General features: G+C 51.0%; 6 protein-coding genes across 10 annotated transcripts; 5 read left to right on the top strand and 1 right to left on the bottom strand.

Annotated features, from left to right (window-relative positions):
* Nucleotides 1–1,203: 1,203 nt before the first annotated feature.
* On the top strand, nt 1,204–1,998 carry AAFC00_001838 (uncharacterized protein; the record flags this gene model as incomplete). The annotated part of the gene is made up of 1 exon (XM_069341084.1): nt 1,204–1,998. The coding sequence occupies one exon, from the start codon at nt 1,204–1,206 to the stop codon at nt 1,996–1,998; it is 795 nt and encodes a 264-aa protein (XP_069204597.1).
* A 2,236-nt stretch (nt 1,999–4,234) lies between these two features.
* AAFC00_001837 (uncharacterized protein) lies at nt 4,235–5,719 on the top strand (the record flags this gene model as incomplete). 3 transcript variants are annotated; one of them, XM_069341083.1, is made up of 1 exon in its annotated part: nt 4,235–5,719. In XM_069341083.1, the coding sequence occupies one exon, from the start codon at nt 4,235–4,237 to the stop codon at nt 5,717–5,719; it is 1,485 nt and encodes a 494-aa protein (XP_069204596.1). The 3 variants fall into 3 exon arrangements, with proteins under 3 accessions (XP_069204596.1, XP_069204595.1, XP_069204594.1); XM_069341082.1 differs by having other exon boundaries at nt 4,859–5,719; XM_069347954.1 differs by having other exon boundaries at nt 5,510–5,719.
* Nucleotides 5,720–6,427: 708 nt separating this feature from the next.
* AAFC00_001836 (uncharacterized protein) lies at nt 6,428–7,856 on the top strand (the record flags this gene model as incomplete). The annotated part of the gene is made up of 2 exons (XM_069341081.1): nt 6,428–6,634; nt 6,702–7,856. The coding sequence occupies 2 exons, from the start codon at nt 6,428–6,430 to the stop codon at nt 7,854–7,856; spliced, it is 1,362 nt and encodes a 453-aa protein (XP_069204593.1).
* A 616-nt stretch (nt 7,857–8,472) lies between these two features.
* AAFC00_001835 (uncharacterized protein) lies at nt 8,473–10,493 on the top strand (the record flags this gene model as incomplete). The annotated part of the gene is made up of 4 exons (XM_069341079.1): nt 8,473–8,499; nt 8,581–8,611; nt 8,670–9,136; nt 9,204–10,493. The coding sequence occupies 4 exons, from the start codon at nt 8,473–8,475 to the stop codon at nt 10,491–10,493; spliced, it is 1,815 nt and encodes a 604-aa protein (XP_069204592.1).
* A 328-nt stretch (nt 10,494–10,821) lies between these two features.
* Nucleotides 10,822–17,394, bottom strand: AAFC00_001834 (uncharacterized protein; the record flags this gene model as incomplete). Of its 3 annotated transcripts, none has more annotated exons than XM_069347953.1 (1): nt 10,822–17,394. In XM_069347953.1, the coding sequence occupies one exon, from the start codon at nt 17,392–17,394 to the stop codon at nt 10,822–10,824; it is 6,573 nt and encodes a 2,190-aa protein (XP_069204589.1). The 3 variants fall into 3 exon arrangements, with proteins under 3 accessions (XP_069204589.1, XP_069204590.1, XP_069204591.1); XM_069341078.1 differs by having other exon boundaries at nt 10,822–15,903; XM_069347713.1 differs by having other exon boundaries at nt 10,822–15,891.
* Nucleotides 17,395–17,878: 484 nt separating this feature from the next.
* AAFC00_001833 (uncharacterized protein) lies at nt 17,879–18,607 on the top strand (the record flags this gene model as incomplete). The annotated part of the gene is made up of 2 exons (XM_069341077.1): nt 17,879–18,341; nt 18,402–18,607. The coding sequence occupies 2 exons, from the start codon at nt 17,879–17,881 to the stop codon at nt 18,605–18,607; spliced, it is 669 nt and encodes a 222-aa protein (XP_069204588.1).
* Nucleotides 18,608–18,735: the final 128 nt, after the last annotated feature.

Below are 18,735 nucleotides of genomic sequence, written 5' to 3'. Positions count from 1 at the left end.
CGCTGGTATAGCCAGCTTCCATGATAGAACTTAAAGAAGCCTGAGGAAGGCGGACACCGGTATGGAAACATTTTAGGACAAGTCCACATGCCAGCATAGCATAGTCTAAGTCCGTACTGTAGAGAAGCCCTAAGAAAGCTTTCCAAAGGTGGGTCTATCGAGGACTGTCGCTGTCATTGTGTTTATCGGTCAAGTCAAGACACTGGACACAGCTCGGATACGATACTTGCTGTGTATCCAATTGTGTACAAAATACGGCGAGAAGATGCCGATTCAGTCGAACGTGGCAAGCACATACTGTACAGTAATACTGTACGTGTGTACAATAAGTACGTGTGCGACCAGTGGCATTCTCGAGCGCGGTGTGGAAGAATGATAGTGTGGGTCACTGACTAAATTAACGTAGAATCCAAAATCCACCCAACACACCGATGTGACTCGCCAATGTGAAGCAGACGCAGAAACGCATGATGAAAGCGGAGTTCCAGCCGTTCCCGATCAACCGCGCCGTCGCGACTACTGAATGTACAGACATGCAATAAAGTAAGGCGAGCGACTCTGCAGACTTCATACTTTGCGATCCCTCCTCGGCTTCCTCATGGATCACAGATGCTCATTGCATACGGTAGGTAGTAAGACACGGCACCAGCTTGACGTGAAGCTATTTTGGGATCAAACGAGGTGCTTGATATCGTACTTGTGCTGCAGCCACTACCTTACCTACAGTACTACTGCCCGCCGTCCAGTGCTGAGGTAAGGTACTGTACCTTAGGTACCTAGGTAGCTCTACCCGTCCACTAAGAAGGTCAAAAAGGTATAGGTAAAGCACCCATGTCATGCCAAGACCAGACTTTGAGTTTCGTGATGAGCGCGATCGGACGAGAATGCGGTACAGGTATCAGATTTCGGTGTGTGAAACGTCATCCGTGGGTTGCTCTTGCACAGAAGGCAGGAACGCGATAACGAAGTTCTGCCTTTCCTGTTGCTGCAAGATCGTCTGCAGCTGCACATCTCCCTCTCTTTTCTTTCCCCCCACCAATCCTCAATTCACACTTGACTCTCACAGCTCAAGCAATCAACCCATCTCGTCCCAAGATCACAGACAAAAAGAGGAACAATCATCGAGAAATATTCCACACATAGCTCTTACGCAAACACTCGATCCCACCTTATCCGCGTCACCACCGCCCCACGACCACCACAATGGGCAAACCCCCAAATGTTTACAGTTTCCCTTCCGTGTCCGAGCTCGCTCCGACCCTGCGTCAGTACGTGCTCGCTCAGCAAAACGCCGCCATAGAGCGTCACTCGACCTTCCGAGTCGCAGTCTCCGGTGGTTCTCTACCCAAGACTCTCGCCCAGGCCCTCCTACCCAAAGGTGACGGCAGTGCCGCCGACAAGGTCGACTTTGGCAAATGGGAGATCTTCTTCGCCGACGAGCGCTGCGTCCCTCTGACCCACGAGGACAGCAACTACAAGCTTCTCAAGGAGGAGCTGCTCGACAAGATCAACACCGAAGAGCTAGGCGAGCCCAAGGTCTTCCCCATTGACGAAAAGTACCTCGACGACGCACAAGAAATGGCCGACCAGTACGAGAAGCAGCTCGTCGCCGTCTTCGCAGCGCGCGACTCGGTCAAGCTGCCTGGCTTTGACCTGCTGCTGCTCGGCTGCGGCCCCGACGGTCACACGTGCTCGCTCTTCCCGGAGCACCCTCTGCTGAGGGAGACGGCCGCCTGGTGTCTCAGCATCTCCGACTCGCCGAAGCCCCCATCGAAGCGCATCACTCTGAGTCTGCCCGTCGTCCTGCATGGCGCCAAGATCGCCTTTGTCGCGACCGGTGCTGGCAAGAAGGACATCTTCAAGAAGATCTTCGAGACCGAGGAGGGCCGCGCTTTGCCCTGTGGACTCGTGAATGAGGGCGCCGGAGACAAGGTCAGCTGGTTTACTGACAATGCCGCTCTCGAGGGTGTCAGTGTGCCGCGCCGTGGCAGTCTTTGAGGAGCTACTTGATGGGCCCCTTTGTGAACCTGTCAACAGGAGTGCGTGCCCTGCAGGCGCGGCGTCTTCATAAAGGCAGTCCTTTGCTTTTCTTCTTTTGCTCGCCCGGCTGGTTGCTCATGAATTTTGATGTATATACCTCTAGCGCTAACAGGATCGGATCAAGACGGAAATAGAATGAAAATTAACAATATCATTTCCATACCTTTGAATTCGGCTTCCTTGCTTTACGCAGTGACTGGTTTATTTTATATCTCAATCTGATGGTACCATGTGCCTCTGCTTACGCAAAACCCGAGATTATCAATGACAGAAAGAACGCCAAACCCTACATTATCGTTGTCGTCGTCAAGTAAGCATGAACCAAACCCATCCCTTTCTTGAGGTAAATGACCAAACATAACAGAGAAAAAGGCAGAGGAGGCCATGTCCCAACCGAGTCAGAATCCCTAAAACTGAAAGCCAGGATCACCTCCCTTCGGATACGCATTGTTATATCGTCTCCAAAAGACCATCCTTACCCATGACATAAAACGTGGCATTATCACGATTCAGAACACGAGCTCTACCACCACGACGATCCGCACGCTGCGAGGCTTGCGCCGACGATGACGCCGACGAGGACGTCGATGGAGCATACCGACTACCGGAAGGACAAGGCGCAGGCCTCTCATGTTCACTCCGATGAACCCTATGCTGTCGAGCCAGCGAGACCTGGACCTGACGCAAACGCGCAAGGAACTCAGCGACCGTCTCGTTGTCAGAGCCGCTGTGTTTCGGCCACGACTGGTGAGCGTACGGCACACGGATGCCCATGCGGATCGATCTGAAGATGGTCTCGAGCTTCTTCCACTCGTCGTCGATGGGCAGGTAGCGGCCCACATCGAGTTTCTTGAGCGCGTAGTCTTTCACCATATCGCGCCCGCTGCGCAAGTCGTCGAGCGTGTAGGTTTCTTTGTTCAGGATGTCGTCGGCGGCTGGTCCGACTGCTGGAAGCAGCACTTTCTCAAATGCACGAATGTCGAGCTCGCCCGAGGCTTGCGTGTAGGCGTTTTTGCCCGAGGCTTGCCATCCTGATTTGAACAGTTGTAGTGCGACACCACGGAGGAACCGCTCAGGATGCACGAGAGATTTGTTGGTTGAAGTTTGTTTGAGCCGGGCGAGGAAAGCGTAGACGTCAGATGTGCTGCTCTGGGATGAGTCGTCGTTGCAAGTGTCGTCGAATATCAAAACGTCAGAGACATCTGCAATGGGAAGTTGTCTTGTACCATCCGTTGTAGGTTGTCCATATGGGCAAGGGGTGGTTGGATCGGTACAAGGTTTGTTACTGTCGGAGGCTTCATCATGTTTGTCGTTCACAAGTGATTCAGGGGGTGTTCGCTTTGGGGGTTCCACGGCTTCAAGTCTATCACTAAATTCCTCGAGGCGATCTTCAATATGTTCAATCCTAGCGTCCAGACCACGAATATCGCTGCGCAGGGCACGATAGAGCTGCCAGAAGGCTGGGCCGCTCGGAAGAGCGAGAGCATGGTCATGCAGTTCATGTTGCTCTGGGTCATGTACTCTAGGCAGCAGGAATGCGGTCGTCCGCTGGTTCATTCTGTCGAGCTGCGTTCGGAGCTCTTGTAGTGATTCGTGGAACGAGCCTTCTTGGCTTTCGTGCTGGGGAATATCTGCCATTGCTCTGGGCGAAAGCTGATCTAGGGAATTTGAAGTCGACACGATGAATGACTTCGGTTGATTTTACTAACGATTTCACAGGAAAGACCTCAAAGTCACCTGTATTTGACGGGAGATACACAGAAGTTTGTCAAGTCAGTTGTGAAAGATTCAAGTCTACTTTGATGCCTAGATGCCAGCTTATATACGATGTAAGCTTAGCTCTGGGATGAATATGCACAAGCTCAAGCTTGACTTGGAAGGCAAGGTACAATTAGGTCAAGGTGTTGTGGTTTGGGGTCGCCGGTCAATGATCACATGCCATTCGATCACCGACGCCAGGGAACGATCACGTGATGTTGATATCTGGTATAATGCAGTACCGTACAGAACCTCCAACATTGGATGACTTGATTTGTTCATGTACATATGTAGCTAGATAAAAGTACTCTGAGCCGTTGGTGTTGTGCTCGTTGGAGTTTCAGGGACGACATAAACATTTCGATAACGCAGAGTTTGTTTATGTTTACTGTGATCAGTTCATTTCTCAGGACCCCTGACCATACTAATGGTCAACATGGTCGATATAAATGCATCGCAAAAACCTGTCGATGGATCCACTGCTATAAGAACTCCGGAGCGTGTCAGATCGATCAGGGTTCCGCAGTCATCAGGAATACCCACGCCCCGATCAAGGATACCTTCACAGCCGGACAACAAAGAACCCCCTGCAAGTTCGATAGGACGATCGCAGTCATTCAGGAGGCCATTACCATCAACAAGGACTATACCAGATGTCAAGTCTCAGATTGGCAAGCCACTCGGCCCGCCTCCACTTCCTAAACCCACGAGTGCGGGCAGTAGGGTAAGCAGGTTGCGCCCAATTTCATCTGCCACACCCAATAGTGTCTCTGGCAATTTGACCAGGCCTACTTCTTCTAGGGCTACCGAAGCGAGAAAGGCACCTGAAGAACTGCCTCAAAGCCGTGTCGCAAGGGCCCAGAGTGTCAGTGTTTCGTCCAGCTCGCAAGGTACAGTTCCCAATTTGGCGCGATCAGGTACAACGATAAGTGCACACAGACGAGCAAAGAGTTCGGTCACGAAAAAGGATGCGGGAAGCGCGGCGCTTGCCCCGAGAGGGAATATGAGTGCAAGTACGAACAAGCCAATCACCAGTATTGAAACGAACCCATCGCAAAGTATGCCCAGCATACATCGTCCCGCTTTCAACACTCTCCAACAGCACTACAGTCCTGCCAAAGCGACGCCTAAGCCGCCTCTGCCATCGTCAAGGCCTCTCCCTAGCTCCGAGGAAACACAGGCATTATCGAGTACAAACTTTGAACGAAGCAAAGCACAATATGAGCTTCTTTACTTATCGCTGCTGCATCAAGAAGCAACGGCCAATCGAGAAACATACGAAGGTAGCGGTCGAAGTGTGTTACAGGCAGAGTTCGAGGCACTCGAACACGAAAAGGAGCAGAGCCGACGGCTAGAGCATGCGTATGACAAGCAGCTCAACGTCAAAGCATTAAAGACCTGGGCAAAGGTCTTGCACCATGATGATAAAGAGGCGAATGCGGTTGCTGCCGACTGCGCACGGCGTCTCGGCTCGTTTGCGCATGAGATTGACAGCCTATGTGGGCCAACAGGACGGTACTCCGACTTGGTTCGCGAATTCAATGTGAGGATGGAGAGTGCAGACAGGGCTCTTCAGAGCCGCAAGACAGGAGATGAGCAGAGCTTTGTTGATGGACTACCACATAGATGGCATGAGTCGCATACTTGGGTTCAACAAAGATTAAGACTGCTTGAACGGGAGCTGGACACGTTCAGGTTGATGCCCGACACGATGGAGACCACCGTCTCAGAATCTGTATTGGTCAGAGCTCTGCGGATCTTGAACAAAGTCATCTCTGGTGCGAAGGCAGAGATGGATCTGCTTTTGGAGCTGGAGAAACAGGTGCTCGTCAGGGATGTCCAGCAGATTGATGAGGCGATAAACAACATGGATCTGGCACATTTGCCAATCGCAACTGAGACGAGAGCTTGGAGAGCCTAGGCTTCACATGGTGATGGCAACTATTTCTACGAAGTCACAGCAAGGAGGTAACCATTCGAGTCCATGGCCGACATACACAGCTTGAGCTGGAACAAGCTCTTCCCTACAGTCTATGATACTATAGTATAGCGAGACAGGATAGTGTAAATAGTAAGGCTCAAGATAGACCTCAGCCTAAGTGAATGAGGTATCAACGAGAGGGCGATGACGTCGGTATTTCCCCGACATCTCAACTCCGGTGATGGCCGCGCTCGGACGGGGGCTTCAGGCTTCAGGTACGATGATAGATGATACAGTAGACGATAGTGGTGGCAAAGACAGCGATACTATTCTACTACTCTACTACGCCAGCCAGCGAAGCTCCGCCGCTCTAGACGCTGCCATCACCGTACATCTATTCCACAACACCGCAAACGTTGGCGCTGTCTTCCATATTCCTCCAGCGCCGTCATCACAAGGAGCTCCGCAATCAGTGCAACAACACCTCGTGCACAAGCTCGCCCACGGCCTGTCTCCTCCGCTTCCGCACGTCGATCGTGTACGCAATCCCCGCCAATCGCGCAACCACAGTGTCCGTGACCATCATCGACTTCAGGTCGCCAAAAGGAAAGAGAAGCAGGGACGCGGCCCGGGAGTCGATTCATTTGAAGCAACAAGGAGTGGAGCAAGCACGCCTGCTACACCGTCCATCGAACGACGACCGTAACCATGGATGAAGGCGCGAACAGTGACGAATACACCCAACCTCAGTCTCCCTCACAACCTCAGGAGTGGCAGCAAGCCGGCGAAAATGCAGACGCGCAGGATCTCGCCGGTCCTGGAGCTCACGGCAAGCTGGAGTGCACTGTGACAAAACCGCAGAAGGAGAACGAGGGCACTCAGAACCAATACATTTCATATCTCGTCACTACCCACGTAAGTCTTCTCCGCCATCGACTGGTACAAGTCTGAGTGATTCTTCCCATGCTGATGCCGTGTACAGACTGACTTCAAGTCCTTTCAACGCTCCGACTCGTCAACACGTCGTCGCTTCACCGATTTCGTCTTCCTTCAAAAGACCTTGACCCGCGAATACCCACAATGTGCCGTGCCCCCTTTGCCGGACAAGCACAAGATGGAATATGTGCGCGGCGATCGCTTTGGCCCAGACTTCACCGCACGACGTGCTTACTCGCTACAACGCTTTTTAAAACGACTCACCTTGCACCCTGTACTGCGACGAGCCACTCTCTTGACCTTGTTCTTGGAAAGCACCGACTGGAATGCGACCATGCGATCTAGACCGAGCCGTGCCATGAGCGCTGCTGAGCCTGCAGCAACTTCCGTTCTCGAGACATGGACCGACTCTTTCCTCAATGCCTTCGCCAAGCCACACAAACCGGATCGACGCTTCTTGGACGTCCGCGAACGTGCGGATAAGCTCGACGATGATCTCGCTACCGTCTCCAAATCACTTACCCGTCTCGTTCGCCGTGAGTCAGACCTGGAACTCGATTACTCCGAACTTGCAACGCAGTTCCAGAAACTTGCCCAACTCGAGCCGGGAGTGCAGAACGAGCTTACTGCCTTTGCAAGCAGTATAGAAACATCTTCGCAGAGCTGGAAGCAATTGCGCGATCATACCGACCAAGATTATCTAGGTAGTTTGCGTGACATGGAAGCCTACATTACCTCGTTGAAGTTGCTCCTGAAGACGCGCGAACAGAAACAGCTAGACTTTGAGGGTCTTACTGATTACCTTACCAAGGCCGTCAATGAGCGCGACACGCTTGCCTCGGGTCCTGCCATGGGCGCATCCGGCTTCATACGTTCTAAGATCGAAGACGTGCGAGGTGTAGATCACGAGACCGCCCGTCGTGAGCGTGTGCGCAAGCTTGAGCTTCAGATTCGCCGTCTCCAGGACGAAGTCGAGGGTGCCAAGAAGACCAGCGAGGCTTTTGATGACGAAGTGGTCAACGAAGTCGCAGACTTTGAGCGCATCAAAGCCATTGAATTCAGGGATACCCTCGGAGGACTTGCTAATGCGAACTGCTCCTTCTTTGAGAACACCATCGAGACGTGGGAGAAGTTCATACAAGAGCTGGAGAGTGATGACCGCGAGACAACCTCGATTACCAATAGCATGCAACATGGTTAGATACCTTAATGGCGAGTGGGTGCTTTGTCGCCAACTCGATGCTTTTCGCAACCTTCTGCTTGCCTTTCGATAGCCACATGTCAATGAGTCCGAGCTTTATGCCGATCGAAACCCAAGATAGTGGTGGGCATGTTGGATACATCGTGCATGTCTACTAGACGGGGGAGCCATACGAACCTTTCTGCCCACCTTATCCAGGTAATTACCTGCAACCCAAAGACTTCGGAGTTTTCGGGGTTTACACACATTACTCAAAATGACGTAGTATTTTCAATTCACCCCAATGGCCAAACCTCAATCGCTGCCAGGAAGGGTGCTACTCGTCCTACCACGTACATCTTAAGACTCGAAAGATACCAGGCTGAATCCGAGACCTTTCTAGACTCGTACTTACGGAACGAAGAGCAAGAACTTAGCCTCTGGTCAGGAGAGAGATATCTGTGCGTGATAGCGGGCAAAGAGGGTCTTGCATTTAGCCAATTTATCCGGATCTGGCTCAAATAATACTGTGACATTCTTTCCTTTCGACAAACAGTGTCTGTCAACAATCCTTCATTTTACGCATGTCATTTTGGATCCTGCTAGTTGTAGGGGTTTTTGTCCAGAATCTGTAAGAATGGCATCTACGGGTCCTCTGTACATGGTGAGAACTTCCTGGCGCGCAGCGTTTGCCTGCTCAGTGATATTTTGTATGAACACCACAGCTGACAGATAACCACAACAGGGCTTTGACCTTTCGACCCAACAACTGAAAGGTGCGATTGAAAGCTTCTATACAATGGTTCGGCCAGAGGTTGACTCTTCATACTCCAGGCATTGTCGTCGACTCACAGCTTAAACTCGTGCACGAGAACAAGGTCGATTTCGACGCAGATCTGGGTAAATATGGGATTGAAAAGGGTGTTCTCACCAATCCCAGCGAAGGCGAGATCTTTGCGCCGGTTGCAATGTGGCTCGAAGCCATTGACCTGGTCCTCCAGCGCCTGAAAGGCGGAGGTTGCGACTTCTCTCGCGTCAAGGGTATGTCTGGAGCCGGTATGCAGCATGGCACTGTCTTCTGGAGCAAACATGCCGAGGCGTTATTGAAGGAAATGAAGCCTGAGAAGACGTTGGTCGAGCAACTTGAGCCAGCAGATGCAGGTGGTAAGAAGCGTGCCTTGAGTCATCCTCATAGTCCCAACTGGCAGGATGCATCTACGCAGAAGCAATGCGATGCATTTGATGCTGAACTGGGTGACAAGGAGACTCTGGCCGACGTTACTGGTAGCAAGGCCCACCACGTGAGTTCTCATCGCCCAAGCCTTCTTGCGGTGGTATACTTTCACTAATCACTACTTGCCATTGTAGCGATTCAGCGGGCCTCAGATCATGCGATGGCACAAGAAGTATCCTGAAGAGTGGGTGAATACATCTCGCATCTCTCTTGTCTCGTCCTTCCTCGCCTCGGTTTTCCTGGGCAAATTCGCCCCGATAGATATCAGTGATGTGACTGGAATGAACCTCTGGGATGTCGAGGCAGGCAAATGGCACGAGGGTCTGCTACAGCTAGCAGCAGGCAGCGAGGGCGTACAAGACTTGAAGGCGAAGCTGGGTCACGTCTTTGAGGATGGAGGTGCGCCCTTCGGCACCATCAGCTCATACTTTGTTGGACGCTACGAATTCCCATCCGACTGCAACATTGTTCCTTTCACTGGCGACAACCCAAGCACGCTCCTAGCTCTTCCTCTCCGTGCTTCAGACGCCATGGTATCTCTGGGCACATCAACAACCTTCCTCATGAGCACGCCGCACTATCTCCCCGACCCCCTCTATCACTTTATGAACCACCCAACAACAGCCGGCCTCTACATGTTCATGCTATGTTACAAGAACGGCGGACTCGCCCGCGAACACATCCGCGACAGCGTCAACGCCTCGAAATCAGACGCATCATGGGACAGATTCAACGAACTCGCGCTATCCACCCCACCACTAGCCCAAACCTCCGACAACTCCCCAATGCGAATAGGACTCTACTTCCCCCGCCCCGAGATCGTGCCTAACCTGCGCGCCGGCCAATGGCGATACGAATACAGCCCCACGACCAACTCCCTAACGCCCATCTCCTCGGCCTTCTCCCCCTCCGACGCCCGCGGCATCGTCGAATCCCAAATGCTGTCTCTGCGCCTGCGCTCCGCCAAACTCGTCGCGCCCCACAAAACAGACGGAACCGCCAAATCCACCAGCGGCCTCCCGCCCCAACCCCGCCGCGTCTATCTCGTCGGCGGCGGCAGCGCCAACCCCGCCATCGCGCGCATCTGCGGCGACGTCCTTGGCGGCATCGAAGGCATCTATCGTCTCGACATCGGCGGCAACGCCTGCGCGCTGGGCTCGGCCTATAAAGCCGTGTGGGGCTGTGAGCGACGAGACGCGAGCGAGACGTTTGAAGAACTGATCGGGGCAAGGTGGAATGAGGATGCGTTTGTCAAGAAGGTTGCGGACGGGTATAGAAAGGGCGTGTTTGAGAAGTATGGAGAGGCGATCAAGGGGTTTCAGATGATGGAGGACGAGGTCACTGCTTCTGAGGCTGAGGGCGAGATTGCGAAAGGTGGTGTTTTCATGAGGGATGAGCATGGGCGTGGAGCTGAGAATCCTTGAGGAGTGAGAAGGTCACCTTCTGTTCTTATAGATGAGATATAAACGCAAAGAATTATCTGATACAAAGATCTGCGAGGCACGAGTAACAGTTCAACATCAGATGAAGAAGCGAATTGTGAAAGTGGATGGTATCTTTATTGTTCTTGTCTTGAAATATGTACATCAGAATAAAGTGAAGCCTTGGACCGTCTGTGTGTGTATGTTTGAATCCTTCTCCTGATACTGACAGATGCTTAAACCAACTATCAGTTGAGCGCCAATCTATACACCTGCTAGAAAAGTCCGTAGACTGTAAGCGCCCACATCCCCTTCGACAAACTAATTTGATCTAAGCCAAATAAACAGGAACGCCATAAACAACCGTCGCAGCGCCATTAAGGTACTTGAGGAAACAAGCATCTCTACTCTGCGCCACAGCCTGAACCAAACTCTTCTTCTTCTTGCTTCCCACAACCGATCTCTGTCTAGACTGACTTCTCGCCCTGTTGCCACCCGGTGTCTTCTTTGGTGTTTTGGATGCAGCAGCAGCAGCAGCAGCAGCGCGTCCTCTCTTCGCTGGGGTTTTGGGTATTTGAGACTCATCTGTGCTCGCGACGGTAGAAGAAGAAGAAGAAGAAGAAGAAGAAGAAGAAGAAGAAGAAGAAGAAGAAGACCATAGTCCCCATTCTTCTCCGACGCGGATCGAGAACTGGTCGATGTCTTTGTCTGTGACGTCCCAAAGAGTGGCTAGGACGGCCATGCAGAGGCCTTTTCTCCCGCTTTGTTCGCTGTCGGTGTCGCTGGCGTTGTCTGGCGTTGTCTCATCTTCTTCGGACGAAACCTTGTGTTTGGACTTTGTTGCTGTTTCTTGTACTTCTTTCGTGGCTTTGTCGACTTTCACGTTGTGAGAAGATGGGGTGCGACCCGCGGCGAGATACGCCAGAGGCACACTCGTGGGCTCATAGTCTCCATTATCTGCAACAGTGCCGCTCGAGCATCCCATGAGCCACACGACCTCGGAGCATTTGTCGAGTTTCTTGATAGTGCGATTGCGGATGTACTGGTTGCCACTTCCGTGTCCAAAGTATAGCAGCATATCGGACTTTGACAGAGCGTTGCGGAAATCGTCTTCCGAAGGAGCTTGGCCGACTATAGGTGTCCATTTCGAGTCTTCAAAGACTTGCAATGACTTTAGGCTTGGCTCGAGTCTGGCTTGTGTACTGGCTAGATCTGAGCCAGGGTTTAGGATGTATGTACCGGCGTCCTTGCTGATGGTGTATACAGCGCCATCGTCGTTGAACTTCCGTCGGCTGGCGAGTATGCGTTCTTGAAGTGTGAGAATGCTGCCTACACGACTGACGCTGGTCCCTTCGAGACATGGCATACTCTCCCAGGGAAACGCATGAAGCCTTTTGTCAAGAACAAGGATGAGATGACTGTCTTCTGGACGAATCTGGTGTCCAGCAGCCTCATAGTACGCTCTCAAGGCGTCAAGCGTCTCTGTGGCCATGCTGTCAAAGTCGACTTCATCATAAGCGTTTCTCTCCCCATTGAATTGCAGGACGTCAATCACAAAATACAAAAGATCGAGCAAGTGTTCGTCGAGATCGACTTCACCTTCTTGGTCGTCGCCGAGACCAATGAAAAGCTGAAGTACATTCGAATCGAGGGTGAGTCTTTTAGAGTGTGCCTTCGGCCCCTGTCTAGATGGCAAGTGTCGATCTAGAATGTTCTCAAAGGACTTGCGAAAGCGCGCTAATAGGTCTGGGTCACGTCGGTGTTGGGACAAGATGCCCTTGAATCCACCAAACCATATGTTTTCTATGTTGACCAGCAGCTCTTGCATACGCCGATCGAGTGCAGCTCGCTGTTCCCACCAAGCAGTTTTAGCTCCCTTCACTGACGTATCTACTGGGTTGTGACAGCTGAAGTCCGAGAGGCGGATGATCTCCTTCATTTCCGTGCGTCCAGCATCGAAGTCAAATTCATCGGCTTCTGTGTCCATTTCTTGGAGTTTGTGTCGCACCATTGGAAGCCGAACAATGAAAGGTGAACGTCGTGCCTGGTATCGCACGATATAAAGCTCACTGCAGTCGTGACTCATACTAAGCGAAACTACGACCCAAGGCTGCGGGATGATGTCAATATAGTTTTGTTGGAATCTGGCCGCAGAAAGTGTTGACAAGTTCTCGTCCAGACATGGTGAAGACATCTTGCCGAACGGAGCTTTTGACGAGCTGAGCTCTGTTATCATGAGGTCCCGACGTACTGCTTCAATGCGTGGCAGCTCCATCGAGAAAGCGGCACGAGTTGGATGTGATCGAGGTAATAAAACTTCTGTGTCAATTGCGGAAAGCAGCACAGTGGTTTGCAATGCCAATTCACAAATCTGATAGCAGATAGGCATGGATTGAAGCTCGGCGGCTTGAGACTGGAGCGCAACGATTTGATCTTTGGCTTCCAACAGACTGGCAGTGAAGCTGTGAGATGAGCTTCTTGCTTGACCTCCCTTCCGTACGACCTGAATCTGCTGGCTGCGCTGCTGTATTGGCGACAGGAGCGACGACCGTGGCCCTTCGACTTGTGATTTGCGACGTATCGCTGAGGTCAGGGCTGGAAAAGATAAAGTGCTTTCGGGCAAGACATTAAATGTGAAGTCTGATGCCGCAGCTTCCGTGGACTGCAATATCAGAAGCCTGGTAGTAACAATATCTCTCATCACCCTACCAAGGTTTCCACAAACCATCTCACGAGCGAGGTTGAGTATCTCCTCGGCTTCCGCACTTTGCCCTTGGGACACTAACAAGTCGGCCTTTTGGACCATTGCTGCAGTACGTAAATCGGTTACGGGAGAGCTTTCATTTATTGCTGTGGGACCATTTTCGGATGCAGCACTGAGCGGCTTTTTGGGTAGTGCTGGTCCTTTACGAGATCCGGCTCGTTTGGGCACAGTCTTGCCCTTCTTCGTCGACTCTTTAGCCTTCGGAGGATCGTAAGGAAGCAAGGACTGCGCGACAATAGCACTCCCCGACGGTGAAGCCTTTACTTGCATTTTCTGAGCCATAGCTTCTACTGTATCGTAGGCTGCGACGGCGCGGTCCCAAGCCTGGTGTTTGGAATACATGTCACCCAGAACAAGATGTAGTCGTGCCACCTCAAGAGCATTTCTCGATGTTTCCGAAGTGACTGTGTTGATCATGTCTACTGTAGGCATGGGTCCATTGAGTGCACTCGCATGTCGCGCTTCCATCGTTAGGATTTGAGGCATCGCCGCGTCAGGATGTAACACGGACGCAAGCTTCCTTGCCTGGTCTGCGTAGTACTCTGCTTCGAACCTCAAACCGGTATGAGCGTACAACAGCGAAAGATGTATAGTGGTTCGAAGAAGCGTTGGCATCATCGTCCATAGGTCGGGTCCCTCCGTGACATGCTTTGATGTATTTCCACTGGCGGATATGTCGAGGCTTTTCATGGCTCTGTTCAGATCTTCTGAGTCAACAAGGTCGTTCTGCTGTATTCTCTTATTTGAGCCTTTGTGAGACCTGAGACGTTGTAGCAGCCCTTGTGTGATCCCAAGGCATTGCCGTGCGTAGAGAAATGCTGCAGATATGTTGCCATTGGTTAGGTTGACCAGCGAGAAAACGAAAGCAGCTGCTGCTCTATATCGTTGTAGGACAGACTTTGATGTGCCCTTAGCGCAGGCTAATTCTTGTAAAAGCCTGTCTGCGTTGTAGGCCTCTTTCTGAGCTCCAATCGCATCTCCTGTCGCAAGGCTGACTTCTACTTGTACAAGTTGTGATTCAAGCTGTACCGTCAGCGATATATCATCATTCACACAGTCTTTTGCAACTTCAGTTATCGTCGTATGTGCCTCTCCCGAGCGGCCCAATCGCAACAACGCTGCAGCTAGCTGCGACGCCGTGGAGACAACAGCTTCTATGTTGCGAGGTGTTTGGTTTTGTTGTATTTGTGCAAGCATCTGTAAGATATGAACACAGTCCTCGTCGCAGCCTTCGAGAGCCATGAAGCTGTGCATGGCTTCCAGCTGTGCGATGAGATGGCCTGTAACTTTGCTATACTCGCCTGTGAATGATTTTCTCGACTCATTGAAGAGGGACTTGAATAGAGAGACGGCACTGCGCAGCACTTGCAATGATGGCCGCTCTTCGTAGAAGGCCTGTGCCACTTGTAATGATGCTTCCACATAAGTTTTGAAAGGGGAGAGCAGGGAATCGTCGCTAGAATCGGTGTCACCCATGCTGTACCGACGAGCTTCAGACATGTACTGAGAATCCAAGGACAGGTCAAGCGTCCTCGCTATCCTGAGAATAGATGCGCACACGTTAGCTCTACGTATCGGGTGTTCATCGTACGTCAGGAGACCCATGAGGAGTCCGATGAGGAGATTCAACTGCTCGCTGAATATTTCTTTTGGTACATCAGGATGATGTTTCTGTTCAAGTAGATACAACTGAACTTCGAGAATTGCTGTTCGCTCAAGTGTGGGAAGATCATGGTCATCATAAACACAGAACTTGCGTCTATCCTGGAATGATGCTTGATGATACACGGAGAAATCTTGCAGAAGCAATTGCACGTCACTATCGCCGCTCGCTGCATTTTGAAGGAGCTGTGTCCGGGCCATCTCCACTAATGCGTGTAGTGCTTCCGATCCAAGACGTATCAAAATGGCTTCGAGAAGCATTTCAAAAGCGTCTGACGGGCTTCCACCTGTCAAATGGGCATTTGCGAGTTTCTCGAGTTTCACTGTGAAAAAGGCAGCTTCCCTTTCCTGCATCCCGAGATCCCGTAGAATCTCGACAGAATTTTGTAAAAGCTCGATGGATGTGGGGCATAGCTGTTCTTCAAGGTTTAATCGTTGATAGACCGTCCAGTATGTGTTGGAGATATGGATGTAATGTGAGCTGCGGATGGCCGGATCAAGTTCTTGGGTGAGAGCACGCGTATCGACCAGCGCCGGTTGTAGATATTGACTGAAATGGATTTCCGATTGCAACCCAAGCTTACAAGCCATCAGGGATGAGTTGATTGACTGTGTTATCGATTTCGTTTCTGCTATTTGTCGAAGCTGGGAGGGAATCTTGTTACTTTTTCCCGCCGACTGAATGTAACGTAGAAGAAGTAAATGCGTATTGTTGCAGAAGACAACCAGATCGCAAAGATGCCCGAGTTCCTCAAGTTCCATATCACGAGCCATGACCTTGTATCTTTGGTTCAACAGCAGCATGATGGCTTTACGGAAGGCGCTGTACTCGACGACGAAGAACTCCATACCTTCGCCAAATTCGACTCCTTTACCACGAATCTGTTTCAGGAGATCTAACATGGATACGAGTGACTCCAGTGGCTCTGCGTTAGCTTCGGTGATAGACGCAAGTTTCAATGCATACGATCTCATTGCGCAGCACATCCTAATGGTATGGCGATATACGCCTGTAGCGCCTGCATGGTCTAGGCTATCCACAAATTTAAAGGCATCAGAGTAGCTTCCGTCAGATTGAGCGAGTAAGCTCATGGATCTGTATATAGAGTACGCCGTTAAATCGGGGCAGGGTAGATGAGATCCCTCAAGGGGACATAGGCGGTTGACCAGGGAATATGCGAATTGATACGTTTCCGAGGATGTTTGTGTTGAAACACGCCTGTAGGTACTGAGACCATCTCCTAATGGTCTATATATTTCGATTTCGGGAGCAGGTTGATGTGCCGCAAGATCGATGCAGCGCTTACGAATCTCGAGTCGAAAGACCAGTAGCTGGAAAGCTACCTCTGGCGCATTCGGTGACTCTGGTGATCCTGTTTGTGGCTTGATCGAAGAGGACTGACTTGAACTGAAAGACGACAGAGTACGCTCAAGGGTTTCCAAGTGCTTTATGGCTTTGTCTATCGGCATCCCCTTGTCCAAGGCTTCCAGGATGACAGCGGATGGAGATGATAAGATGGATGGATCCAACAATTGTAGTTCCTTTTTGAGAAGTGACATATTTTGAAATGTCATGATGAACTTGACGGCTTGTGCCTGATACAACACAGCGAGCTCCATGAGTTCTTTCGAAGGCGTTTGCAAGTTCAGGAGTAGAATTGATTTATCAACTTGCGCCTCTGTACCATCCGTCACGTCGGAATCATGTTTCTCCATACAGTCTCTCAAGTGGCCAAATTCTGAGAAAGCCAATTTTTGCATCCGGTGCGTGATCAATTTTCCTATCAATGAGATGGATCCCCTCCATACTGAGAGCAAGCGTGCCTCTCCAGAGGTAATCTTCCTCAAAAACTTGAAGGCGATATGAGAGCATTCTGCAACGGGCGCCAAAGATGAAGATATGGAGACACTTCGCAATGGGGAAGAGTGGTTTGAAATTTCAGTCAATGGGGCACTACTTGAGGGCGGCTGCTTGGTCCTCGTGACAGTTTTCGTGCGCACGCGCACAGGTCTCGTCTCCTGAGCTACAGGCGCATCTTGAGGTGGCGGACTGACATTGGGTTGCGAGAGAAGCTTAAGTGTGCTGTTGACTACTTCTGTCGCCAGCTTCTGCTTCTCCTTTTGCGATAACGGAGGAGAAGCATCTTGGAGCACGGGAACCGCATGGGTGTTGGTGGTGTCCTGGATAGTCGATTGTTTGGTGGTCGTCCCTGCCTTATTCGTCTGTTTCGTTGTAGTCTTTGGCGCTGTTCGTGGCGTCTTTTTCACTGTGCTCTTCGTTGTGTTCCTGCTTGCCAACTTTGGATTGCCCAAGGTACTGTCCTTGGTTGGCGCATGCTTGCTAGTCGAACCTCGAGAGACATCTTGAACATCCAGTAGCCATGCCAAAGTAGAGACAGTGGTAGCGGTACACGATCCAGGAGTGTTAAGCGCTGCTTTCACAGCATCTGCTTCGCTATGGGCGCATCTTTCGCGCATCATTGATTGATCGCGGATCCTTCGCGATCTGTTGCGTAAGATTTATTAGCAATGACAATCGGCATAGTTGATTCTATGGATCGAGGCAAGTCGTGTATCTTTGTCTACAATCGTCAGAGCCCGGCGCATCTCCGTCGCAAGTATCTCATCACTACCGCATCTGCGATTCATAAATTATACATGATACACTATTATTATTGATGGCGGATTTGCACATGAATCTCGTGGCTTTTGGCGCTAGTGTCTCTACGGAAACAGAAATAAGCTTCAGCCCTACGGAGCATACTTGTTCTACCGGAAGTACTGTCCCTTACAGAATAGTGACACTATAATTATTCGTTTAAAGATTTTAGTATACCAGCGACCAAGCATCTCGACATATTTAAGTGCCGAAAAACACGCCACAGCTGGTTCTCGTCTCTGCACCGCCTGCTGAAACACTTCGTCACCTTTTGTCACTTCGGCTCCCATAGCCCGACACACAATGGCTGGTCTCTACTCATCCACCAGATGGTTAATGCATGCGCCGTTAAACCACGCCTATCAGCCTCTGCTCCGTTGTAGATACACACAGAGTGCTGCACTCTCCTCGAATCTTGCCAACATCTCTCGCATAACTTCGCCATCATTATGGCATTCTCTCGTACCTAAAGCTTTTCGCCGGCCCACAGATCCCGTATCTATAGCAGAGCAAGAGAAGCTAAAGGCGGCCAAGTCAAAAGAATGGAATCCCGCGACATTTTTCATCGCTATCGCCGTTCTGATCGGCTCGAATGCCATCCAGATGATTGCTTTGAGAAACGAAAGACTTGCTTTTACTCGCCGAACTGAAGCCAAGATTGCACTGCTGAAGGAGACTATAGAGCGTGTTCGCTTGGGTGAAGATGTTGACATAGAAAGGATCTTGGGTACAGGGAACCCGGAGAGTGAAAGCGAATGGGAAGAAGGTATGCCTGGAGACTTTATGACTCGACGATAAAAGAGTCGGATTGACTAACCTTTTGCAGTCATGAAGGAAATTGAACAAGATGACTCTCTCTGGTCAACAAGGAAGAAGCGGGTTGCTAAGACGACTGAGCCGGCAGCTCCAGAAGACTCGGACCCTTCCCACAGTGAAACTCAGACTAAGAAGCCCGTGAATAATGAGTCAACCGATGCGTCCCCATCTAGCACAGCTCAAGACAACAGCCAACGCCGACCTGGATTTTATTGATCTTCGTATCTGGTCAGCCGAGCTTGGCTCCCAGGAGCTACAGTCATACCAGCAAGGCATGCAACACGCATGTCTTAGGGACGTGACAGGCCCGAATGCTGTTCAGCCGCATCCTAACATCGATTCAG

This window comes from Neodothiora populina (genome assembly GCF_041146345.1).
Source record: "Neodothiora populina strain CPC 39397 chromosome Unknown canker_contig_13, whole genome shotgun sequence".
NCBI classification, from domain to species: Eukaryota; Fungi; Ascomycota; class Dothideomycetes; order Dothideales; family Dothioraceae; genus Neodothiora; species Neodothiora populina.
Note: the sequence above shows the minus strand (reverse complement) of the source record. Positions and strands in the feature narration are given on the sequence as shown.